At 42.9% G+C, this 20973-nt stretch overlaps 5 protein-coding genes across 6 annotated transcripts in view; 4 read left to right on the forward strand and 1 right to left on the reverse strand.

Annotated features, from left to right (window-relative positions):
• The window catches only part of LOC311267258 (neurocan core protein-like), a 48326-nt gene extending 46054 nt beyond the window's left edge, over positions 1-2272 (forward strand). For both annotated transcript variants that reach the window (XM_084370218.1, XM_084370217.1), the window contains exon 20: positions 977-2272. In XM_084370218.1, the coding sequence (XP_084226344.1) occupies positions 977-1095 (119 nt within the window). In that variant the 3' untranslated portion in view covers positions 1096-2272. The remainder of the gene's footprint in view (positions 1-976) is intronic.
• A 1767-nt stretch (positions 2273-4039) lies between these two features.
• On the reverse strand, positions 4040-8858 carry LOC311267288 (transmembrane 6 superfamily member 2-like). Its single transcript, XM_084370265.1, has 10 exons — positions 8355-8858; positions 6771-6874; positions 6591-6688; positions 6405-6508; positions 6247-6329; positions 6027-6151; positions 5630-5731; positions 5442-5534; positions 5237-5356; positions 4040-5150 (listed from the first exon to the last, which is right to left on the reverse strand). Exons 1-10 carry the CDS (start codon positions 8444-8446, stop codon positions 4941-4943), a joined length of 1131 nt encoding a protein of 376 aa, XP_084226391.1. The 5' UTR covers positions 8447-8858; the 3' UTR covers positions 4040-4940.
• Positions 8859-12147: 3289 nt separating this feature from the next.
• Positions 12148-13698, forward strand: LOC311266036 (uncharacterized protein; the record flags this gene model as incomplete). The annotated part of the gene is made up of 2 exons (XM_084368221.1): positions 12148-12412; positions 13266-13698. 2 exons carry the CDS (start codon positions 12148-12150, stop codon positions 13544-13546), a joined length of 546 nt encoding a protein of 181 aa, XP_084224347.1. The 3' UTR covers positions 13547-13698.
• Positions 13699-14774: 1076 nt separating this feature from the next.
• On the forward strand, positions 14775-15289 carry LOC311266037 (uncharacterized protein; the record flags this gene model as incomplete). The annotated part of the gene is made up of 2 exons (XM_084368222.1): positions 14775-14979; positions 15051-15289. The coding sequence occupies 2 exons, from the start codon at positions 14775-14777 to the stop codon at positions 15287-15289; spliced, it is 444 nt and encodes a 147-aa protein (XP_084224348.1).
• Positions 15290-18233: 2944 nt separating this feature from the next.
• LOC311266038 (myomegalin) overlaps positions 18234-20973 on the forward strand; it is a 42677-nt gene continuing 39937 nt past the window's right edge. The window contains exons 1-3 of the mRNA XM_084368223.1: positions 18234-18471; positions 20557-20603; positions 20704-20771. Of these exons, the coding sequence (XP_084224349.1) occupies positions 18422-18471; positions 20557-20603; positions 20704-20771 (165 nt within the window). The 5' untranslated portion in view covers positions 18234-18421. The remainder of the gene's footprint in view (positions 18472-20556; positions 20604-20703; positions 20772-20973) is intronic.

Genomic DNA, 20973 nt, shown 5'->3' on the forward strand with positions numbered 1-20973 from the left:
GGGAATAAATCCTTTTATTTCTCAGAAAACCAGACTGGTAAAAAACAATATTTTTCAACCAGATGAAAGAAATACTTTCATCTCGATTTTTTATAATAACGTCTGGCTCATCTTTTGTCTGCGACTGAAAATACATCTGTCCACTCCAGTGAAGGGAATATTCTGCCTATTGGACTATATTTAGATACAATCTGCAGACTATTTAAAGCAACATTATGTAACTTTTTTACCTTTGAATAACAGCTTCAAAATCATGTTGATGGTACAGTGTCTCTGTCTCAGCCACTCCACCCTCCCTGTCACTTGTTTCTGCACTATGTAACTTCAGTGAGAGGGCGGGATCACAGCGTTAAACACGCTTACTTCAACATACAAGTTTTCAACACATTATATTGTTATGACATCATGGGTTTTGTTTTAAGTTAGCCCTACATTATGTCTGAGAGATTCAGACATACAAGTGGCGCATCCACTGGAGTGGACAGACGTATTTTGAGTCAGAGAAAAATGTTGTTAACATCCAGATAAAACAATTTCGATCACCTTCTGTCGCCGAACTCCAACTTAAAGGGTTAAAAATGGCTGCAGTGGACACCATGTATGAAAGAGTCTGCAGATAACTGCCCCAATGCCACCATGTAGGCTTGAAATCTGTTGTCGTAGATGTGTTGGTGTGCACGCTGATAAGTAACAAAAGTGGCAGAACAGAAACAACAAAATATGTTTGAGATGAGTTAGAAAACAGTGTCGCCATTTACATTTACATAGTTTTCCACAATGATGATGACGATTCTTAAAATAAACATACTTAATGAATCCTGATCAAAATGTTTTAGTTATGTTCTTATGTGCAATAAAACAAGCTAAAGGACTAAAGCTAACTAATTCATATCTTTAAGAGAAGTACAAAGACACAACCAGTTGATAGTTGTGACGTGTATAACAAAAAATCTATTTGTTTCCGTCCTCTTTTCAGCCCGGAGATCTCACCGGTACCGACGCCACCACCACAATCAGCACCATGAACGCCGCGGCCACAGGAGACACGGAGGAGAGGGACACAAGGCCAGAGAGGACGCACACAGCTACTACTGAACCAAATAATACAACATCTGCAACGCCTAGGTGCTAACCATGGCCCATAAAGACAGACGGTAGTTCACATCACCCTCATCTCCTCCCCCCCCTGCTTCTAGCCATGCTCTGTTTAGCTTTATTCCTCCTGACAAATAAGGTTTTCTTACTCTTAACATATCTACACATCTCCTGTCCCCCGAGCTAATTCGGGTGTTTTCGATGCTTCTCTTTGTTTTCACCCCCCCGCTTCCTTTAACCGAGGTCCATGCGAACACTAACTGTAACACTAACTGTCGTTAACACCCCGTCCTCCTAACACCTCAGTACGGTAAATCCTCTACCAACTGAAGCCCTCTCTCGGCCTGTCAGACTGATAGCGGTGTGTGAGCGTGTGTGTGAGCGTGTGCATGTCAGAGAGAAACTTAGAAAAAGTGCTGAGTCACTTCTGTTTTTTGTAAAGGTTTGCTCGTCCTACATGAAAAACGACTCTCACCCTAGTATTCTGTTTACAAAGCACAGATGTAATTGATGCAAGATAGCATTCAGTCCCTGTAACCCTGAGCTTTTTGTATGTGTACTGTAGTGTTACTTTTTTTCCATAGACGCTCCTGATAGCTGGTCCGTTTTATTCTACTGACATGCTTTTTTCTAATATTTGCTATGTTTTGGTGTTATGTTACTATTTATTATGAAATCATTTGCTAGTGGATATGCTTTCTTTTTTCTAACTTATACTTAAGCGAGCCGATGTAACGTCATTTTTCTATAACAGTATAGAAGTCCAACTCAACAATAAACTAAATTAATCATCCGATTGCCTCTAATCTCTGTATTGTAAATATTGTTGGTGTTTGTTATTGGCTGATCCTCGATCAATAGCTGGACCTTGTCCAATCGAATAGATTCCTCCCCCCATCCCCATAACCACTCTCAGCTAATGAATATGTCCCATTGACATAGGTAGTGTGGATGGGACTAAACAATACTCTTCTCAAGATAACCACTTGATTGTATCTGGATTGCTAAATACTTTGGATCTTTGCACGGCTATATTTACATGATGCTTAGGATGTCATGATTTTTTGTCCTTTGGTCCCCTTGATATTTGATCAGTCATCCACTTTTTTGGTGTTCTTATGACTTTTTGTCCTGCTGTTGTATTCCATTCTTAATAAAGTGAGAAAATGAACAACAACATGTCTGATTGTTTTTAAGTATGCTCCTTTATGAACCACGTTAGCGGCGATAGCAATGTTGCTGTTTGTCCATCAGTCGTTCCTCCACTTTGGTCGTCTATGGTGCCCGGAGGATAAATCCTAATCCGTGATGGAGTGTAACTAAGTACATCTACTCAACTATTGAATAATTCTGATGTACTTTACTTGAGTATTTCCATTTTCTGCTACTTCATTCTTCCACTCCACTCAACTTAAATGCAACTCAACTTATGATGACTTTAGTTATCACTAGAGCCAAAGCAGGTTTAGGTTTAGATTCAACTTAGATTTACTATTCAGATTTAATATTTAGATTAAGATTGAAAATTTGGATATAAATTTCAGATTTAGCTGAAACACTTTTAAATTGAAAAGATTTAAATTGAATATTTAGACTCAACTTTTAGATTCTACTCTTTTTCAACGTATAAACGTATTTTTAACACTTACATAAAATGTGTTTTACATGAATTTATGCCCCATATGTGAGGAAAACGCACCAATACTGGTTGACCAAGTTTTAACATTCAGCAGCTCATAGACTTTTGGCTACTTTTAACAACACCAATCTTAATTACTTTCCCCCACTTTCATTTTGCTGCTTTGACTGGTTTGTCTGGACGTCTACTGGATGGGATGCCATGAAATTAGCAAATGTTAGCCTAACATGTTAGACTAAGAAGGTAAACACTGCACCTGCTCACATCAGCATGTTAACATTACCATTGTGAGCTTGTTAGCATGCTGATGTTAGCATTTATCTCAAAGCATCACAGTGCCCAAGTACAGCCTCACACAGAGCTGCTGGCCTGGACTGTTGTTTTTTTTGTTTTTTTTTTACTGGAGTGTGTACAGATCCCCAAATCCATTAGCTTTAGACAGGAAAGTGTTGTTGTCCTCAGAGATTGCTTCTATCATGTCACCCCTGCACCCCCGCAGATAAAACTCCATCAAACCCCTTTACTTTGGCTTTACCTTTGTGAGCTTTGCTGCTCACTTTGTTTTTCACTCTTCTCAGCGAGCGATAGTTTTATCCTGTTTGGTTCACAAGGCAATTTTCTCATCTCCGCTGTGTCTGAGCAGAATATCTGAGGAAGAGGAGAACGGCTCACCAGGGGGACGACACAAACAACAGAAAAGTTAATAAACCAACAGAAGTGTCATAAAACAATCAATTCAATTTTCCAGAAGTAAATTAAGGTTACCAAAGCTTGGTCTTAAAAATGAACACTTATCTTTACAGTTGACTGGAGTTGTCTATTTGTTTCGTCTAACCTGAAATTTTCTGCCATGATTTTAGAAATACTGAGGTCATAACACCAAATAGGATTTTTCTTGATCCAAAAGTTGTCACATTTCAGAACACCGCCCCTAAAACACACCAGTGTCCACCTTTAAACAAGGCATGCGTTACTTCAGGTCCTTTGGCACCCAAGACAAAAACAGTCCGGGCCACGGACAGCTGACCGACGTGTCATGAGATCATTTGTTTGGCCGCTCTGTGCGGCTCACCTAAATCCAGGGTTCACCTCTTATCAGTTGGACAGCAGAGTTAACTGGGCCAACGTTTCGCTGCACGAAGGGCACGATGACATCACCGACTGGAGACGATATTGACATGTGAGGACAGTCGAGTCAGACAACCGACCCGCTCCGTTTGTGCACTCAGACACTCACACATACTGCGATCTGCTCGAATTAATCTGTACGCCTTTTTTTAAACAAAAACAAGCCCAGCTCAGCGCTTCATTTTTCAACTTCGTTTTTATTTTGCAAAAATAAAATGGACCATGAAACCACACAGATGTACACAACTAGAGGCAAAGTAGTTTGTCGATAAGTCAATTAGTTGATGGACAGAAATACAACTATAAGTTATGAAATCGAGCACATACACTAAATAATCTCTGGTTTCAGTTTCTCAAGTGTGAAGTGTTGATGCTTTTCCCTTTTAAATGATTTCATACTGAATATTTTTGGATTTGGAGCAGTTGGTCAGACAAAACCGACTAATTCAAGAAGTCACCGTGAGTCTTTCTCCCCTGATATTTCATAAACCAAGTGAATAATCAATTCACAAAAACCTGAAATCATGCATGTGGCAACATGTAAATATGTTGCGTGTAAGGCACCAGGTGGACTTTCTCCTTCATCGACATTATCTCTGCCATCATCTCAAGCCTTCATGAACCCCTTTTATATTAACAGTTTTTAAGCACCGTCAGCTGTGATAGTTTTCACTGACTCGCTGTGGAGATTTAATGTGGATTTCTACGTAAGAAGATGCATAAAAATGACAGTCACCGACATGTACAATCCAAGTTAATAGTTATAGTTTGTGAAGATACCAACTGGGTGTCTGCATGAGTCACCGGAAAGCTGTGCTGGCTGAGCACAGCCCTCGCCTCCATCAACTGCCCTCTTATCAGGGTCCAATAGTCCATGCAGGGAGTGCTGCCGCTTCACGAGGTGACTGATTTTCAACAGTTGACTCAGACAGCAGTTTTTAGATTTCCTCCGGGATGAAAAATTGTGTGTTTAATGCAGTTTGTGTGCCATCGAGAGTCCCCAGAAAACATTTGCCTTGTCACAGCGTGAAGTATTCCTCGGCAGTCCGTGGCTGGTTGGTGTGTGTGTGTGTGCGGTCTAGTTTTTCTTCTTCTCGTTGTTGGCCTGTCCCTTGGGAACGGGTTTCATAAAATAAGCGGGGTTGCTGTAGCAGCGCAGGGCCAGCAGAGCCGGGGCGGCGGCGAGCAACGCATTGAGGCCGATAACAGGCCACCACTTGTCTGCTGGGACTCGGTACGTGAAGGGAGTGCGGGAGTGCAGAGATGCTCCGATGTGGCACCACTGGGTCTGAGAGAAGAGCAGGAGCGGGTCAACTTCATGCTGCTTTTTTCAAAAGGATATCAATAACTGCAAAGACATAGTTAGAAAGTTACCTGAGCCATGGCTGCAGCAAAGAAGATGGTCCAGTCCAACATCCAGCTGCATCCAGGTGTTCTCAGACCGTAGATGAAGACGGTCAGCAGCGGCACAGCGTAGAACAAATACGCCAGCATCTGCACAAAAAGATCAGTTATCATTAGGACCAAGAAGACGCAGTAGATTTGGTTCAGTCCAGCGTGCATTTTTCTCCAGACTCACCATGACCCTGGGAAAGCCCACTGGGTCTTTGAGGTAGGGCTCGTACTGGTAGACGTAGGTGAAACAGGCGTCTAGAGGACAGTCCAGCACCACCTGGAGCAGAGCGGGAGTGAGTTATAATATCCACGCTGTACGTGCGACCTCGTGTCTCAAGTGAGCAGAGATGCTGAACATGTAGTTTTACTCACAAAGCCTCTGAACACGGAGAAGGCCCCTGCCGCGAGTAACAGGAGTGACAGGAGGAGGTCAACGGGTCGAAACAGCAGACTCTTCTTCTGCTCCACTGAAATCTGGTCAACACACAAACAATACATGTAAATTGTACACTTCATCACTACTTAAGCCTGGTTTCAGAGTGTTTTTTAGTTGATTCTCTATCGCAAAGGGCTCTTTTTTCATACTAACTTTTTTACAGACAAAGAGAGAGCTGGAATCTCTCCATCTAGAAGTCCTAGATGGAGAGAGTCCAAGTACTCTGAACTACTCCCCAAACAGGGACTTTTTCAGGGGGAACGGCAGGTCCTTAGGAAACAGTCCTTAAAAGGGAAAACACTAGTACTCGAGATACACAATGTCTTAACTGACCTTGTCTGCTGTCACGACGGGCATCTCTCTGGGTCTGCTGAAGAGCAGAGACGCCGCCCAGAAAGGAGCCAAAAAGAAGGGGATGTTCCTCCAAAAGGCTGGTCGGATGTTAGACCCATATTTACCTGCAGGAACAAGAACATCATTCATAGAAAAAGCCACAAACAACAACACGGATAATGATGTGACGGATCAAAGCTTTCGTGTAAGCAGCACTCACCAACAACCACTCCTGGGATGAGGACAATCTGATGGGCCATCGAGGAGCCCGCCCACAGCAGCGCCAGGCTGCGGTACGACTTCCTGCGTGGACAGAAAATCAACAGGTTTCAATACGAGGACACTCTGAAAACAGAGGACAGGTTGTGATGAGCTTACCCTTTGAACATGCGGTGGATGATAATGAGGAAGAGGAGGTAGTGAAGGACGCCCTCCCAGTAAGACATCATCACAGCGTAGGCCGTGCTCATGTGAGGCTCGCCCTGAAGAGACATCGACAGCACACGATGAATTTAAACGTTGAAACGAGAGGGGGAAGGTTTAGCTCAGTGCATCTCTTCTTACCTTCTTTACGTAGAAGCCCATGAAGCCAGAGATGAACCCATCCTGCTCCAAAGCGTTCGTCAGACCCACCAGGCAGGTGAAAGAAAACTCTGCAAATGCTGGAGAGGAACACAGGAGGCACAGTGAAATAACAAGACTCCATCTTCGGTTCACTGATGGGTGTTAAAGCGTGTGATGTACCGTAGAATAAGGGGTCCACTTTCTTCTGGTTTCGCACAATGAGGAGAGTGAGAAGAAGAACACATCCCAGGACGACCATTCCCACTCCCAGGATAGGAAGAGGTCTGAGGAGAAACAGTGACGGTGATCAGCTCATCTGTGCAAGTCTGCAACTCTTTAAGCATATTAACTTGAGCTAAGGAAACTATTTTGATGATTGATTGTTTAAGTCATCTTTTATAGCTGAGATGGGTCAATCCATGAAATCAAACCAAATGTAGAATTGTACTGAATATATTAGGCCTGCAATGAAACATATTATTGCGAGCTTAGGCACCATTTCACACCTGTGACAGGGTGTAATGTGATGGGGTGGAAATATTCACAGATATTATCTCTTCGGTCAAAGCTAACACAGAGATAAATTAAAAAAAAATCATGTTTTATACAGATACATTTTAAAATGTCATTTAAAAAATTATTTCCACATGTTTTCTGAGTGACAAGCTGGATATATTATGCCTGACAGCAGGTTTTGAGCAGAAATACACCGGTGTGGTGGAGTTTTCTTATAAAATTGTATTCTACTTTGTACTTAAGTACCCTTGAATATACCCAAATGAGTGTCTTCAGCCATTAAAAACATTATTGACAGTTTCATACCTATTTTTCACCTTAAATGCTAAAATAAAATGTTTTGAACGAGGGTCTCACTAAACATTCACTGGTTCCAGCTCCTCATTTGGGAGGATCTGCTGCTTTTATGTGTCCTTTTGGGGGTTTGAGGCTGTTTAATGTGTCACCGTGTGCTTTAGAAAATTATGAGAACCGAGAGATGTTTCCTGCACCTTTCCTCCTTTTATTCATCGACATAATAATCAGCAGGTGGAAAAATGAATAATCATCAGTCGCAGCACTAATTTGAACTACTCTATTTATATTCATACTTTCATCAGAACAAAAGGTGATAAATGAAGGTTTTCAGGTTGTGCATCACCCTCGAAACCATTGCATTCAATTCAGTCCACCTGTTCCTCCATTTTCTTTTCAGAGAATTTACCTCAGCGCTCTTTATTTGGACTCAAAGGGCCCAAACTCCTCTAATCCTTTCATAAAAAAGGTCTCCACTTCTTTAGACATCAAACTCAAAGACCTTTCACTGACTTTAAGTTTCAGGTAGAAGTATCCTGGAGATGCAAAGCTGGTCAAGTTTTGAACACCAATTAAACCAACATCATCTCATGAAGTAAAGACAATTCAAACATTACTTCTCACTGATCTTGGGGCCAACGGGGATGCATCTGAATGTTAAAAGCCTTACACTCAGGATGATTAATTAATTCACTTTTAAGAGATTACACTTCCCTTGAATTCACTTAGTTTTACCTTCAAGGCTTAAGTGAATCTTGTTTTCCGTGTAGGCTTTACGAATCTCCACAGCTAGTAGAAATGAGGTTACCTCAGGATAAAAAAACACACCCTCGCTAAACCTCCTCTTCCCTCCAGGCTGTGGGCCGCTTCATAAGCCTATTAACATCATCGGCTTTACACCGAGAGATACCTCCTTACTGCAGGCCAAGATGAGAGTGAAGTTATCAAACTTACTCCTGAAGAGCGGGGACGTTGTTGATGGTGTACAAAACTCCAGGAGCCAGCAGAGAGAGGAGGCACACGGACACTGACACCGGCGGCCTCATGGTTGAAGAAAAAAAAAACGTGTTTGTTTGACCTCTTTTTGAGAAAAACAAAAAACAAACAGACGTCCAGATAGAAATATTCCTGCTAAACACGCTCAGGTGTGAAGCGACGCATGTTAGACGCGCAGTGTCTTCTCCACTGGCACACACGGAGGGAGGCGGATAATTAAAAGGAGTGTCACCTGTTGCCTTTTGATCCGTGACAACGATACGCTGCTGCAATGTGTCTGCTATCTGTAGGTCTCAAAGTTCAACTCAGGAATGGGTGAAAATTTAAAGGTAGCGATGCCACGGTCAGATAAAAGACTGCTGAGTCGTGCGTAATGCGTAAAATGCGCATTTGTCATAGTGGAAACGCGCAATTTGGGGATATTGGGTGCGATTCAGTGCAGTTCAACTCTACCAGGCGATTCATTTCAATTAACGACCCTATCTTCATTCACCAATCAGTGTGTGCTTGCACAGACTGCCCCCTGGTGGAGGAAGTGCTCTCATGTTCTCTGTCATTAATGTCTTTTTCGACCCACTGACTCCATTTCATTCAGTTTGTGGATTATAAACACACATAGGATGAATCTGTAATGACAGAGAAAACAAAACCCATGTTGATGTGCTGTCTAGGCCCCTGTGGCCCCTGGGGTTCGATTAAAGGAGCCATCTGTCCCGTGTTGGTGTAAGATTAAGAAGTCCTCCGTCTGATGTCTCCGGTCTTGATTAGATTCTGGATTACATCTGAGAAAGAACATAAAGTTCAGAACAGAGATTATGTTGTTTCTTAAGTCACATTTCTTGAACCGTTTCTTAACAAAAACCTGCTTCGAACCGCTCTTTTTTTCCTGCTTTTTATTCTATAGACTGCACGTATGTATGACATAACAGCCTCTTATGTATGGACAACATTACTAAAGCAGGCCCTGCATCGAAAGCAACTTTATCTCCTGTAACAAAGCGGCTGAAGAGGATTAATGCTGCTGTGGCCTCAGGAACTTAGTGACCAGTGGAGAGAGAGAGTAGTCAGGGGTGGGGAGTCCATGGAGAGAGTAGAAACGGACAGATCCAATCAGACAACTCTTCGCCCACACAGCAGACACACGTTTTTTTGAGGTGACACACATCTTTTGAAATAGTTCGCACAGCCTGCCGCCATGTGGCACCCTTTGATCATCGGCATTATGACCGTGAACACATCTCTGACCGTCGTCTACTGGAGCTTCATCCTGGGTGATGCCTACTGGAAGTGGATGATGGAGCCAGAGGACAAACCCAAGAAGATAGTCACCCCAGCCTGAGGGAGGCACAGTAGATATGGACTGACTTTTGCTTAGGACTAGTCTGCAAGAGCAGCCCCGCTTATAGTGCTTTCTGTGGAGATTGTGTAACTGACCTGCTTTCTGTTTCACCTGGAGAAGACTTGGAAAACCCCCTTTTGTTAACCTATACACCTTACTGAGCTGAATGGATCCTACAAGTGAATGAGAAAGGAGTCATTCATACTGATACAGGTAATGTCCAGGATTTATCTCAAACTTTGGCACAGGAGTACACTCAGTGACCACTTTGGTACCACATGTAGCCAACAGTCTAATGCAATACAATATAGAGGATTGAAAAGATGAGAAACTCAACAATTCAATACAATCACGCTGCCATTTATATCTGTATAAAGTTTATAATGTTTGTTTTTTGTTGACATTGTCAAAAATCCAACAGTATAAATTTTGAGGTCATGGGTTTTTGTGCTGGACTACATTTTATTGAAAGGTGTTTCCGGTTTTTTGGCCTCTATTTACGTACATAAATGGAGCAGACTTTAACAAACATCTCTGACATCCCCTCTAAAACACACGACCAGTGTCAAAAACACCATTACAGGTATCGTAAAAGTATTTGTGTTGGATTGTGTTATATTGGACAGGTGTGCCTAACGAAGTGGCCACTGAGTGTACACTGCATCACACTTGTTGCTATCTGTGATTTTGTGGTTTTCAGTGTGAACCAGCTGTTTAAATCTGCAGGTGAAGCTAAATGAACCCCATCTTGTGTTTTGCCGCCTGCCGACTTAGGTAAAAGGTGTAGCTGGTGGCGGTGTCGATCAAATCCTGTCAAGGATTACCACAGAACACCTTGACGCTGACACACGCAGCCTTACTCTCGTGACAGCCTCGTCCTGAGAGAGACCTCGCACTCGTCTCTTTTTCAGCTGCTGCAGACTTGGTTTTTCAGTCACCCTTTGATATATTTTTAGATCTCCTCGTTCGGCTTTTGCACATCATGACTCATGCCTTCTACTACGGGCTGCACCCGGTCTCTTGGTTCATTCTTTTTATGAATGTCGCCTTCACCATCATAGAATGGCAGTTTCTCGTTTCTCAGTTTATAAAAGTTTCCAAGACGGCTCCAGATGAGTCTAAACCTGACGAGAAGGCCTGATGCTCCACCGAGAGGATTTGGAAGGATAAAGTTTATTTTTTATTTCTGGATCACTGTTTAGCTGCCCACATGTAGAGAAAAATGACGGTGCGGCTTTTTTTTGTTGCTTTGTTTTGTTCCTTTAGTTTTGCAGTAATTCTTCTGTTTGCATGACGTTTGTGTTTGTGGTTGTTTCCAGAGCCGTCTGTGTGTAATGACAACACAACAATTTGGAAATCCTTTCATTCACAAGTCGAAAAAAAGACTTGAGGAGCTGTTACAAGTTTTGATCACAAGGTAAGGAATCGTTAAGCCTTAAAACTTCACACTTCCTCGCTCCATCGACATGTTGTCGTTCCTGTTTCTCATAATTTATACCAGAAATGGAGCTTATATGTTGTTCTCTATCAATTTCACAGCAGTCTTTCATACATTGAATTTGATGTTTGATGATGTAAAGTCTTCCTCCCCAAGGGAATATTCATTGGTCACAAATCTCACATTGAAATATCACCATCTGCTCTATTATGAAGCGAATGAGCCATGAAAATATAGTGTCATATCAGTGAATTATGTGACAGGATATTTATAGAACATAAGAAGTGGACCTGCTGTGCTCAAAGATGAATTTAAAGCGTGGAAAATCCATAAATCAAGGCCAGTTTAAACCCAGGAGAAAGTGGCTTTGCTGTAATATATGTATCATACATATATATATATATATGCAACGTAGTCATGGAGGACCATAAGCCTCTTTGGCGTATTACTGTCCACCTCTCCTCGCTCATATCTCTAATCCCTGCAGATGGAAAGCTGATATTGCTCTCTAACAGACTCAATCCTATTAACTCTGTCTGTCCTATATTCACCTCTCCGCCGTCTCACACTCCTCACTCCCCTGGATATTTTGACCGAGGACCCCCTCTCCGAAAGACTAGAAGGAGGAATGCTGGGATTTAAGTCTAGACGAAAGATTAGGAGAATGGGAACACTTATGCCATCACGTTTTTCTTGTCTGGTGAACTACATTTCCGAAGCACAACTCTGTGACAGAGAGCTGCCACTCATTCGTGAACCATCTTGACATTTCCACCTGTCATCCATCCTGACATTCTCCCCAACTCAAAAAAAAAATATATAAAAATGTTCGAAAACTTCTAACGCTCTGTCACTCTCCCTCCTCGTCTCGCCCCCGTTCTCCAAAAATGTCACAGTGCCACGAAGGAGCTTGGATCTGCAACAAGACAATAAAGACACTTCCTTTATACAGACCATTAAAGACAGTATCCACCATGAACCGACAACCAGTTGTGTCCCTGAACGCCTCAGGAGGCCTCCTGAACCTCACACAGATGGTGTTTGAGCAGCGACAGCTCCTCCAGCTGTCCAAAGGGAAAGAGGAGGAGGCCTATTTTGTGGACTACATTCCTCCAGCGAGAGATGCTATAACTCTGCCGCCGAACGTAGTCTATGTCCTTATCGGGGTGGTGTTGGTCATAGTGGCCACTTATGCCATAGTTGGACATCTGATTAAAGATCTGATGCATGACCTGGCAGGTAAACCCCCCACCCCCACTCAGTGGATGGTGACCTCTCCTTCCCATCACTCTTTCCACTCTGGTGTCCACGTTTTTGCGGAGTCCTGTGTTTGGTCTTTCCCTTTCCTCCCTTTTGGATGACCGTGTTGCGTGATGACCAACCCAAGTGTTTCCTTGTTGTACCATTAAGGTGAACGCAGAAAAACTGATTATAGTTTGAGTGACTGATTGTTGCTAACGTAGCACCTTGAAGGGGCACTCTGGTGGTTTTCTGTCACACTTCCACAAATTGGGAGCCCAAGATATCCAGAACCTTAGTCCCAAACACACCGCATCCTACTGTACGTTTCACATAATGAAACTGGAAAGCCGTGTTTCTATCCAGTATTTTTATTCGCATTTTGAAGTATCTCATAAGACGAGACTGATGGAAACAGCAAAACTGAGTCTCCATTGAGGTTTGCACTTAGTTTGTAATGCTCACTTGAGTTGGTTTTTACTTTTTTACTTTAACAGGAGATGAAAACACATTTTCAGAACAATTTCTGCTGTCAGTGTCTTCCCGGATTCCTCCCTTCTTCCCAGTGGCGCACAGGATGTTTGAGGGCATAATAAATAAAAAGGGCACCAGCAGTGCGCAGAAAGGGCATTGACATTTTCATCTACCATATGGGCATCATAGAGGGTACCTTTTAGCTGCGTTTTTCCGAACATGGGGGCATCAGGGGACAGTTTTCAGTCCTCCCCAATACCTATAAACTGAGCTTCATGTGTAAAACCAGTGGAGTGCCCCTTTAAATCACACAGAAGTCAGAGAAAGTCATTTTTTATTCTACTTCCTTCTCACTTTGTTCTATTTTTTCTCCTCGCAGACTGGATTCTTGGCCCCAAACTGAAGGAGGATGATTTAGAGGAGGGGAGAGCAGAAATAGAAGAAGAGCGGCGACCGAGCGTTTCCAGTAAGCTGACGATGGAGAAAGACCGGCTGAAGATGGAGAACGAAAAGGACGGGCTGCTGCCGGGTTCTCGCCGTCCGTCCTCCCCTGCTCCTCTGAGAAGCTCCATCACTTCGTCCCTCCTCTGGGACAAACGGATATCTACTCATAGTGTGACCTTCGCCTGCCCCATGACCCCTTACGTCACCTCCCTTTGAGCTTTGTCATATCAGTGATCGGTGTTGTCTGTTTGCTGTAGAGATTCAATGCATTTCTGTTTTATATAAAAAAAAACACCTATAGTTTGTATTCAATTTGCTGATGACAAATGCTTTCTGTGATTACTTATTAAAAATGTTTGTGAACCAGGTCCATATTGTCAGTCATTGAAAAATACCTTGCGTTATTTATCGTTGTTTTGTGCCCACATGATGTCTCATGCTAAGAAATGTAAAGTCTGTACCTCAGTAGATGATGACGTGAGCTGTGAAGAAGACGTTTCATCTGAGCGTCTTGACAAAAATGTCAAATACACCAAAGAAAAAAAACATCGAGAACGTTTTGTAAAATTGTACGTGAATTGCTGTTTTGTCACACGTGTTGCTGAATGATCGGTTTTTCTTGTTCTGGTGTTGGACTAAGCTTCTCTCCAGTAAACAACTGAATAATACAAGAGTGTCGTTATGTCTTGTCCGTGTTCGTTAATCCATCTTACATTCCTCTAATACCTGGTTGAGTCAGGGGCGGTGACCTTATTTGTGAAGGCCAAGGATTAGATTACTGTTAGATTACTGTACATTAGCCATATTAAATACTGCCCCCATAAAGATGTAAGCCATAGATAGACAGATAGACAGATAGATAAAAAGACATATAGATAGATAGATAGATAGATAGATAGATAGATAGATAGATAGATAGATGGATAGATGGATAGATAGATAGATAGATAGATAGATATGGATGCATGTGTTTCTATATGCATCTCTCCACCTCATTTGGAAACTGTGCTGGCAGCATCGTTCCTCTGACCTTGAGTACCTCAAGCTGCTGCAGTTAATCTAGTTTCCATCTGCGTAACTCCACAAGCAGCCACACAGGGAGTCTGTACAGGGAAACAAAATGAAGACTTTGTCAGGGTGGTTGTAATCTCAGCTGAAGTCTTTCTCGGTCGGTGTAGTGTTCGTCCGGGGCTGTGAAGAGTGAAGTGAATTGGAGAATCCTTGCCTGCTTCCTGGAAAGTTTTTTTGTTCACCTTCCGGTTGCTAAACTTTTGGTTATTTTATGCAGAAATGCTGCAGACACACTTTCCAAAGTCTACAGTTTTTTGTGGGTTTGCAGTGAAAGATGTATAAGATGTAGCCTGCACCATCCGAGACAGCGGTGACACTGAGGTATTAAGTGGATCCCCAGGGTGACAGCAGTTTCAAAGACTCGCAGACAGCAATGGATGCAGTGACGGAGGGCTTAAACGTTCGCTACAGGGAAGAAGACGGGATGGTGTTCTTCGAGAGCTACAAACCCCCCTCTCGGGATGCGGTCCACCTGCCCACCTACGTCCTCTACCTGCTCATGGCCTTGTTTATCTTGTTTGGTGTTCTTTATGCCATCATTGGCCACCTCATCAAAGACCTCATGCATGACTTTGCAGGTTGGTGACCTCTCTGTAGCCAGAAGATGCTAAAAGTGCTTGTTTCACGCTGATCTCTTTCTGTTTTCCAGACTGGCTGTTTGGGGAGCAGCCCGAGGAGGTGGTGGTGAACTACTGCGAGGCCAAGGATAAGTTCATGGCAGACTGGTGCCCAGAAACTTCCCCGGAGCTGGAGGCGATGGCCCGGGCCGAGGAGAACAAGGTCATGGACAGGGACTTCATGAAAGCCCCCGCCATCTGGATCATCTCTGCAGAACCTCAGAACGCGAGCAGGACGGGACCCCGTGTAGTGTTTGGGACGAGGAACTGATGTGGTGTGATTGTATGCGTACTGAAGGTGAAGTGGCTGGTTGTAATGAAGCTTTACTGTGAGAGGCTGAAGTCACAGAGGGACTCTCCTGCTGGAAGTAGACGGTGGTCTTATGAGGACATCTAGTGTCTACTGAGGTTACTGCAGCGGTTTCACTGGAATAAAGTGGAACCACGTCACACAGATGTGTGTCAGCACAAGTTTGTTGGTAACAAGAAATAGTGGAAAAACTATGATATGCCTTAAGTCACCTCTGATACAGATTATTTAAAAAGCTTAAGATAGTGTTGCTTTTTTCTGTAAATGACTGGTGAGAGAAAACAAGTATTTATGTCATCTGTTTATAAAAGTGTGTCAAGAGTATATGTTGAAGCTGCAGGGTAATCTACTATTAATAAAAACATGTAGAAAAAATGTCTTCAGTTTATTTGTTTAACGTTTACTTCCATTCACATCTCATACATGGAAAAAGCTCTATGTCAGTCAGGTAGTCCACATTACCTGAGTTATCAACACAGGCTAGGAGACATCAGATATATTTAACTACTACACCTCTGTAACAAAAACACACACAGGGAATGATGGTCTGCAACCAGTTTTTTAGTTTGAAGTCACTAAGGACACATACAGCATACTACAGCTCTGATTCAAAGGCACTTCAAAGAAACTGTTTTTGCCAAGACAAGCCACAGGGCAGGCCAAAATCTCAAGACACACCTGTTTTCATATCTGTGCAAAATAGCCTCTATCTAATCACTCTGTTCACATTTATTTTTTGGTTCCTTGGAAATGTTTGAAAGGATTTTTTTTTAGAAAAAGATAACAAAGGGTACCAGCTGGACGCAGTGGGGCACCAGAGCGCTATGGATGGGCATCCTGGAGGGCACTTCATCATGTTTTATCTATCATAGGGGCATCTGAGAGGGCATTTTTCGCGGTGTTTTTTTTCAAACATAGGGACAGCAGGGGGTCTGCCAGTGTCTGTATTTATGTTACGCCCCCCAGAAAGACCCCTACCCAACATAATCAAGTCTAGTTGCATTAAAAAGTGTGTGGAGTTAATTAAACAAACCATAAACCAACTATAAATAACCCAAGTAAATAAAAAACACACAACAAAAAGGTACCTACCTAGACCAGCCCACAGGGTGCCATCAGACTGGGGGCTAACCCTGAACAATTACACAATATGAACATACTAAACAGACACAAAGCAGTGAAAAGAAGACTATCAGTGTACATGGACATTTGGAGATGTACATCTTAACCAGGCTAAACCAAACATTCATCTTAAAGGGTCAGTCCACCAACATAAAAATAACACTATTCCTCATTTACACCTGTGTGAACAAGAACCTGAATGCACCTACATGTATCCTATAACTTGTCCTCCATCTTTAGCACAAGCAGTAGTCTTCTGCAAAGGTCAAGGAACAGGTCATACATACGGTTGAGTTTGGTGCACACTGGTGCTTCAGCTAGCACAGATCAGCTGAGCATTGCAGAGTGAGGGAGTGACTGAGAGGCATCTATGGCACCAGGAGAGGGCGCCATGGTGAACATGTCCCTGTAGATGCACCTACAGAGAGAAGCAGGAACCTTTTCCGGCTGATGTGTTGGCCTCCAGTAAAGAAGCAAGTGTGAAGCAGAACATCTTAGCTCTGATATTTCTGGCTCCTTTCTAAGCTTCACGAGTCCTTCATCCTCCAGACTCATGTGTTGTTGCCACAGGCTCAGTTAAGAACTGGCTGCACTCATCCGAAGCTGTCTGTCGGGTGTATTTGTGGGTAAAGTTACACATCGGCTCTTTTGCTTCTAACAAGATTACCAACGCTTCCCTCTTCCCTCTCCACATTCTCTCGCTGTTACTAACTGCTAAAGCAAACAGTGGCATAATCTGATTAACTTTGTCCCCCTAATCCCCCCCACTCTTTCAGAGCAGGACCCCCGAGTCACTATCTTCACATAGATTAGACAAGCAGCAGCCTCTGAGTGGGATTTCAGCTGAATCATTGGTTGTTGTATGTATCTTTAGAAAGCAAAGTTAGTGCTATCGCTTTGTTAAATTGATAAACCAGAGGCAACGTGATTATGTAATGGGATTAAAATGATCTGCAGCCACACAAAGACTTAATGTTTGCAGTTAGGAAAAATGGGTGGTTCTCTGATTTAGATGCGTTTGTTATCCATTTACCAACAATTACTGCTCCTCTACTCTTTGTTTACTCTACTTGACTATTACTTATTACCATTTTCTGCTACTTTACACTTATAGCTATAGTTACAAGATGATTTACAGGTTACATTTTACATTAGCTTATAAAATATGAGGCATTGCTACAGATTAAACAGCACTAAACTAAACTTAGCATCACCTCCATCTGCCATTAATACACATTAATGCCATAATAAAATCCAGTATATAAGATTAATTGGCTAATAATAGTGAAGATAAAGTCTGTCAGGGGCCATTTTTTTTGGACACTTCAGTACTACTTTTACTTTAAATAAAATCAATGAGCTAATAGTACAGGATATATAGATAATGGTGGTATGGGTTACCTGTGGTAGAATAGCAATATATCAGTTAGTCTTTATATTGGGGGGGACATTTTGAGCATATTTGGGGGGATGTGTCCCCAGTTTATATGGTAATTACTGCCTTGTTATGTATGTTTATATATATATAGATCTATATTAGTCAGGATATGAAAAATGCAGGCTACATTTTATTTTACAGGGTCTTTTATTTTGGAAGAATCAGCTGTTTTCAGTCAAATTATGAAATGACAAGATCATTATTTTGAAGGATGTGTTGATAGAAAGCGTTTTCACTTCCTAAGCAGCACATTGTTCCTCTCAGCTCCTGTGGTGGTGGTGGGGGCGGTGAACAGCGGGGGGCTCTGCTCTGTGGGATGGGGGACTCTGCTTTCATTTGTCGGGGCGCGCATCCTCACACACCCCCCTCCACCAGAACCTGAGCGGTGTGCGCTGCGTCGACCGCGTACACGAACATGCTCCCGTGTGGTCCGTGTTATTTACCTCTGAGGGGAAACAATTGAGTAATGGACGGATGATTTGAAGGCAGAGGCTTACCGGCATGGATGCCCGTTGACTGAAGGGAGAGTCTATATGGATTGGAGCTCATCGTCGCCAGAGGAAATCTGGGGAGAGTCTGAGAGGTGAGGCGGCGGCGGCGGCGGCGGTGATGGTGACGGGGGGGATACTAGCGCTCATTTAAACAAAACACCGTGATTATGTCGGTTATTGTCTCTCAGGTTGCCTCCAGTGTTTTATCATAAAGCAGTCGCGCTGTAATAAAGCCCATTTTTTCCACACACACAGGCTGGAGACACAGTAGCCATCTGCATGCTTCATGGATCGCTGGATAAAAGCTATTGAGGCCACTGGCGATGGACATTTTGACTTTGATTAACACGTTGCACCGGATATCTGCACAAATGCATGCATAGAAGGATTTTCTGGTGAAATACGTGGAAAAATAAGCGCTCCGGGGGCTAATCATCTGTGGCACAAATTGGCTTACATTGCGATACTGTGGCAAATATTTAAAGGCCCAGTTCGTGCGTATTTGGAGACACTTTGTGTTGCAGGCCCAGAAGTCATTTATAGGAGAGCACGACACCACAGCATTGAATACAGTGTACTAGTGAAGTGTTGGCGGTCCCCACAGTCCAGATCCTCCATGCAGCGTGTCCATATTGTATGTAGGTTACTGCATCACCAAATCCCTCCTACACACACACACACACACACACACACACACTGTGTCCCTGAATAGACCATCACACTCCCACAAGAAAACTGAGGAGAAATGTGATTATGGTGACACCCACCACCAATAATGCAGAATGTGAACTATTTATCCACCTGGTGATCTTGTAAACCTCTGGCATGCACCAACTGTCTTTACATTTTCTGAGCGAGCAGCTGTCAGAGGAATGTACATGGTAGTGAGTGGAAGAGGAGGAGGGGGAGTGCTAATGCAGCTCTGTTTGAGTTGTAGTGGGCTTATAATGCTACTGTTATGTTATGGTCAGGTCACGCAGCACCCGTAGGTGTCATTTACACTGGGGACACGTCCACAACATGTTTTTTTTGTCCACATCACGCTTTAAAATGCACAATTTGTTGAAAATGTGCTAGATAAAATACCTTGCACCAAGAAATGTTAACAAATGGCCGACTGACGTGCCTTAGTTGTGATATTGGCATCGTTTTATTGACGTGGTGTTAAAGTTGTGGATGTGATATGTGTGTTACTTGGTTGGTCAACAGCATTTTGTGTTTTATGCTCAGTGTTTTTGCATTGTTGACCCTTCAGTGATGTCCTATTATGTATTTTTTCCCGCCGTATTAAATACCCTGACCTCTGACTGATCACCCTATAGAGAGGCAGAGTCCCTCCTCTCCAGCATGTGATGCTATTTCAGAAAATAACTGCTGTGTTGCAGGTTTAAAATCGTGCAAATGTACAAAATCTGACAAATTATCATCATTTTCCATCTTCCTGTTTGATCAGCATCTGAAAAAACAATGGATGTAAAACGCCACAGGGGCATTGGACCATATTTCGATGTAGGACAACATATCTGATGACCCGTTAGCTTCCGTTAGACAACAGCTAATGTTAGCATCACCTGAACCTCTAAATATCAACGCACATCTTTGACACATTTAAGTGTAATCAAACTTTAATGTTAGCTGGGAAGTGGTCAACAAATTTTTACCAAAATAAGAGTCTTCGCCTCTCTTTACTAATCCCCCTACATTGCCTTCAGTTGATAGCAGCAGACATGTAGCACCCCTAGTTTTGGGTGGTACACAGCAGTTAGTTGGGTGCACTGAGAGGCTCAGATGACCTCTGACCCTCAGTGGCTCCTCCTGTCCAATCAAATCTCTCCTCTCCCCTGCTGGGACTTCCCGATGACCCCCCCCAATTCCCCACAGAGGTGCAAATGAGATCATGCTGTTATAGTGAAAGGATGGTGAGATAAGTGGCTTCTTTCATTTCTAGAGGAGCCATCTGCCTTTAATAAGCTTATTTTCTATGAAATTCTCGAGAAATGTCCTGATGGATGTGCTGCTGCAGGTTTCTCTTTTAGATTTCACATATTTTATTTACTCTCTCTCTCTCTCTCTCTCTGCACTGTGTGTGTGTGTGTGTGTGTGTGTGTGTGTGTGTGTGTGTGTGTGTGTGTGTTACCCCATGCTGACAAAGCTCTTTTCTTTGTTTCTCTGGACAGTGCTGTGGAAGAGGAGACTTCATCCAAGATCACAGGTCACATGACAGGTACGAAGCTCTCATTAATAAGAGGCTTTGTGTAAAAAACATAAACCGCTCATATGTTTTTTGCTAATGCATGTTTTTTTTTTCTCCTCCTCGTCTTTAGATTTGTGTAGCGATGAAACAGACAACTCTCCTCCTCTTCAGCTTCACACACTCAAGGAGTTTGAACAGGTGAGAGCTTTTATTTTGAATTCTCATCGGGCTTGATGTCGTCGACACTTCCTCATTCATCAGCATGACAATGGATAGTCATATAAGCAGTGGGAATACACTCCACAGTGCCATCTTGTGTCTGTGTTACTTCCTGCAAGACGTAGTGAGCTGATCTGGTTTGTTTTGATGCGATATCCTCACAATGAAATTGAGTGTTTAT

This window comes from Pagrus pagrus (genome assembly GCF_965226575.1).
Source record: "Pagrus pagrus genome assembly, chromosome: 12".
In the NCBI taxonomy this organism is placed as follows: domain Eukaryota; kingdom Metazoa; phylum Chordata; class Actinopteri; order Spariformes; family Sparidae; genus Pagrus; species Pagrus pagrus.